Below are 4,719 nucleotides of genomic sequence, written 5' to 3'. Positions count from 1 at the left end.
GGAATGCCAAGGTGAAAGGGAAGTTTCGAGAATCCTACCTTTCTCCTGCCCAGTCTGTGAAACCGAAGATCAACACTGAGGAGAAGCTGCCACGGGAAAAACTCAACCCCCCCACACCCAGCATCTATGTATGTGTGCCCGTTGTCCTCAGAACCACCCCTGCCAGAGGGTTCTCAGACTGTCAGGGCGGTTGGGTGATAATGAGCCTGGGACAGGACTCTGACCCTAGCCTCTCCTGGTCATCTCTCAGCTGGAGAGCAAACGGGATGCCTTCTCGCCGGTGCTGCTGCAGTTCTGTACAGACCCTCGAAATCCCATCACCGTGATCCGGGGGCTGGCAGGCTCCCTGCGGCTCTGTGAGAGGGGGGGGGGGTCAGACTGTCAGGGCGGTTGGGTGATAATGAGCCTGGGACAGGACTCTGACCCTAGCCTCTCCTGGTCATCTCTCAGCTGGAGAGCAAACGGGATGCCTTCTCGCCGGTGCTGCTGCAGTTCTGTACAGACCCTCGAAATCCCATCACCGTGATCCGGGGGCTGGCAGGCTCCCTGCGGCTCTGTGAGAGGGGGGGGGGGCGGAAAGGGGTGCAAGGCCTGGGTGTGTGGGGCCCTCTGAGAACCCCCTGACAATCAAAAGACCCAGCACAGTGGCTGTGGTGAGCTCTTCTGGGTCACACATCTGCCATATCAGAGGAGTGTTCTGGCTGATGGTTCTCCCTGCCTCTGGCTTTTCTCCCATCTCTTTCTGTCATCAGCTGTGGATGAGTGGGTAGGGGATGTATGTCAGGACCTGTTTAGAATTCTAGTTTTCTTGGTGATTAAGGTTGAGTAGAAAATCCTGTAAGTTCCAGAGTTTGGGGCTTTCTCTTTTTTTATTTTTTTTAATTTAAATTTGCCACAAGGCACATGCACTTGACAAAGATAAAGATAGCTAGAGAGAGAAAAGTGAGAAAGCGTTCCCCAGCGGGATGGCCACGCTGCGATCCCTTCTCCTCTATTCACCTCTTGGGATTTGGGGAATGCATGCACACATGCTAGGTGTTTTTTGTTTTTTCTTTTTTGGGGGGAGAGGTTTTCGCTATAGGATGCATGCACTTGCCAGAAAGAGAGACAGAGAGAGAGAGAGAGAGAGAGAGAGAGAGAAAGCGAGAAATCACCCCCCTGGGGGGATGGTCACGCCGTAATCCCTTCTCCTCCAGTCTCTTCTTGGGATCCTGGGCACGCACGCCCACATGCCCGGTGTGAATTTAAGCCACTGGGTCCAGGACTCAAACCGTGGTCGACTATATGGGAGTTCGGCAACATAGCCGTTAACACTAACTGCTGGTCCCCCAGATGTGTTCAAGCCACCAGATCTGGGACTCAAACCATGCAGTCTGCCATGTGGGATCCAGCTGCCTTAACCACCATACCACCAGCTGGCTCACACTTTCTCAACCTTTTATGAGGCAAAATTTCAAACACATTACAGAAACAGAGGGAACATACAGAAATATAAAGGCCAGTCTTGTTTCCTTTCTACCCATAATCCTCCTGTTCTTTCATTGAGTTATATGAACCACATTCCAGGGATTCACTTGACCAGTTATTTAATTGGATGCAGTGGTAACTTAAAAGAAGCTGCCATTCATTGAGCATGTACTGTGTGCCAGATGTGCAGACATGGCCACATGCACACCTGAGGCCCCTGCTCAGATGCAGAGGCCTGGGGCACAGAGGGAGGAGGGGGCGGGCTGGTGAGGACAGAGGCCAGCCGCCAGCTCTCTGTGCGCTAAGGGTCCTTCTTGGTTCCTCCTGGGCTGAGCCCTGCTATGCCTCTGTCCTTGTCAGAGGCCTGGGGAATAAGAAGGGAAAGGGTGAGTTAAGCCCTCAGTCCCCATGCTCTCCCCCTTCTCCGACACCTTGCTTGGCTCTCTCTTGCAGACTTGGGCCTCTTCTCCACCAAAACGCTAGTGGAGGCGAGTGGTGAGCACACCGTGGAGGTGCGCACACAGGTGCAGCAGCCCTCAGATGAGAACTGGGATCTGACAGGCACACGCCAGATCTGGCCCTGTGAGAGTTCCCGCTCCCACACCACCATTGCCAAGTACGCACAGTACCAGGCCTCATCCTTCCAGGAGTCCCTGCAGGTGAGAGGCGAGCATAGGTAGAGGCCAGGGTCTGGATCAGTAGCTGCGGTGGGAGGGGTCCAGAAGGTCACTGGTCACTGACCCAGGCCTGCTTGTCCCTCTGGCTGAGCAGGAGGAGAAGGAAAGCGAGGATGAGGAGTCAGAGGAGCCAGACAGCACCACAGGAACTCCTCCTAGGTACAGTACAGGTGTACCCCCCCCTTCAGACTTCTTCCCTTCCCTGCCCTCCCCCCCCATCAACCTGTGCTCTTTGCCCCAGCAGCAGTGCACCAGACCCGAAGAATCATCACATCATCAAGTTCGGCACCAACATCGACCTGTCCGATGCCAAGCGGTCAGTGGGGCTGGGGCTGAAGCAGTGAGGTCGGGGCAGGAGTGCTGCTGAGCCAGCAGAGCTGAGACTTGCCTCTCACTGCTGTTGCGCTCTGTCCCCGCAGGTGGAAGCCCCAGCTGCAAGAGCTGCTGAAGCTGCCCGCCTTCATGCGGGTAACATCCACGGGCAACATGCTGAGCCACGTGGGCCACACCATCCTGGGCATGAATACGGTGCAGCTGTACATGAAGGTCCCCGGCAGCCGGACGCCAGGTGCGCTCCTTGCCTTTGTGGGCCGGTGCGGGACGCCAGTGGGAGGAGGGGCTGGCGGCAGCGCTCAGCTGTCCGCCAATGAGGGCAAAGGATGGGGCTGTGTTGGAGCTCAGGCTCGGATCCCGCCAGCTGAGCCGTTCTCTGTCTCCCCCTGCAGGCCATCAGGAGAACAACAACTTCTGCTCCGTCAACATTAACATTGGCCCAGGTGACTGCGAATGGTTCGCGGTGCACGAACACTATTGGGAAACCATCAGCGCCTTCTGCGACCGGTTTGTACTGCCCCCCACCCCTGCTCGTCACCCCTTCGTGTCTTGTCCCTCGGTCCCCAGGGGACCTGACCTTGTGGCCAACCTGCAGGCACGGTGTGGACTACTTGACGGGTTCCTGGTGGCCAATCCTGGATGACCTCTATGCTTCCAATATCCCTGTGTACCGCTTCGTGCAGCGCCCCGGAGACCTAGTGTGGATTAACGCAGGGACTGTGCACTGGGTGCAGGCCACTGGCTGGTGCAACAACATCGCCTGGAACGTGGGGCCCCTCACCGGTGAGAGGGTGGGGCCCGTGAGGGTGGGGCCCGGTGCTGGGCCTCTGTCTGAGGGGGTGGGCCCCTGGGGAGTGAGCCCCAGGGGATGGGCTTGGAGGGCAGCCAGCTGTGAGGGAAGCGGCTTGGGCCCCAGCTGGAGGCTGTTTGAAAATCGTGTGCCATCCCCTCTGGCCTGCAGCCTATCAATACCAGCTGGCCCTGGAACGATATGAGTGGAACGAGGTGAAGAACGTCAAATCCATTGTGCCCATGATTCACGTGTCCTGGAATGTCGCTCGAACGGTCAAAATCAGCGACCCCGACTTGTTCAAAATGATCAAGTGAGGACTCTATGTGGGTGGGCGCCCATGCCCCACACACACCTGGTCCCCCGCTACTGTTCCTCCTGACCGCTCCTTGCTTCACCTGGATCTGCACCCCTGCCTGACATAGTTGCCCCAGCGTTACTGCGCTGGGAGGCTGACCAGGTCTCAGCTCTCATGACATCTATCTTCCAGTTGCCTAAATTGACAAAACCACATGAAATTTTAACTGTGGCAGATGCTTACGGACAGGGGCCATGACCCAGGAGTGAAGGAGGGAGGCCCAGTCCGTGTGCACCTCCCTTGCCCCATCCTCGCCCTCCTGCTCCCCATGCTTGCAGCCTTGCCTGGCCTCAACAACACCCTACGGCTTCCCAGGTTCTGCCTCCTGCAGTCCATGAAGCACTGCCAGGTGCAGCGGGAGAGCCTGGTGCGGGCCGGGAAGAAAATCGCTTACCAGGGCCGGGTCAAGGACGAGCCCGCCTACTACTGCAACGAGTGCGACGTGAGTGGGCCCCCGCGCTCGTGCTCCCGCTCCCGGAGGCGCCCACAGTGGCCCTACCTGTGACTGCCCTATTCCTTCCCCGCCCCAGGTGGAGGTGTTCAACATTCTGTTCGTGACGAGCGAGAACGGCAGCCGCAATACGTACCTGGTGCACTGCGAGGGCTGCGCCCGGCGCCGCAGCGCGGGCCTGCAGGGCGTGGTGGTGCTGGAGCAGTACCGCACCGAGGAGCTGGCGCAGGCCTACGACGCCTTCACGCTGGTGAGGGCGGGGCGCCGTGAGCCGGGGGTGGTGGGGGACGGAGGGCGGAGGGGCCCGCCTGAGCAGGGCGCCGCGGGGCCACCAGCACACGCCCGGGCTGGACCTAGGTCCCGCCTCTGGCCGGGAAGGGGGTCGGGCCCAGCCCTTCCACCCATTGGCAGCTCCCCTCACTTAATTTATTAAGAAAAAAAATTTTTTTAACAAATACGAGGAAAAAAGGAAAAAAAATGGGAGACGGGGGAGGGGGCTGGCAGCCCCTCGCCCACCAGCACCTCCCCTCACCGACTTTGGCCTTTCTAGCAACAGACACAAGGACCAGGCTCCGGCGGCGGCGGGGGGCACATACGGGTTCCCTCACGCCCGCCAGCCGCCCGCCCCCCCGGCGCCGAGGGC

At 58.8% G+C, this 4,719-nt stretch overlaps 1 protein-coding gene across 1 annotated transcript in view; it reads left to right on the top strand.

Annotated features, from left to right (window-relative positions):
- Window positions 1–4,719, top strand: part of KDM6B (lysine demethylase 6B) — a 26,159-nt gene that overhangs the window by 21,320 nt on the left and 120 nt on the right. The window contains exons 14-24 of the mRNA XM_027773204.1: window positions 3–128; window positions 251–356; window positions 1,921–2,126; window positions 2,239–2,303; window positions 2,389–2,460; window positions 2,564–2,712; window positions 2,870–2,984; window positions 3,073–3,260; window positions 3,439–3,580; window positions 3,941–4,067; window positions 4,156–4,356. Of these exons, the coding sequence (XP_027629005.1) occupies window positions 3–128; window positions 251–356; window positions 1,921–2,126; window positions 2,239–2,303; window positions 2,389–2,460; window positions 2,564–2,712; window positions 2,870–2,984; window positions 3,073–3,260; window positions 3,439–3,580; window positions 3,941–4,067; window positions 4,156–4,356 (1,497 nt within the window). The remainder of the gene's footprint in view (window positions 1–2; window positions 129–250; window positions 357–1,920; window positions 2,127–2,238; window positions 2,304–2,388; window positions 2,461–2,563; window positions 2,713–2,869; window positions 2,985–3,072; window positions 3,261–3,438; window positions 3,581–3,940; window positions 4,068–4,155; window positions 4,357–4,719) is intronic.

This window comes from Tupaia chinensis, unplaced genomic scaffold (assembly GCF_000334495.1).
Source record: "Tupaia chinensis unplaced genomic scaffold, TupChi_1.0 Scaffold000330_1, whole genome shotgun sequence".
Taxonomy (NCBI): domain Eukaryota; kingdom Metazoa; phylum Chordata; class Mammalia; order Scandentia; family Tupaiidae; genus Tupaia; species Tupaia belangeri.
This window is presented reverse-complemented; position numbering and strand designations above follow the sequence as displayed.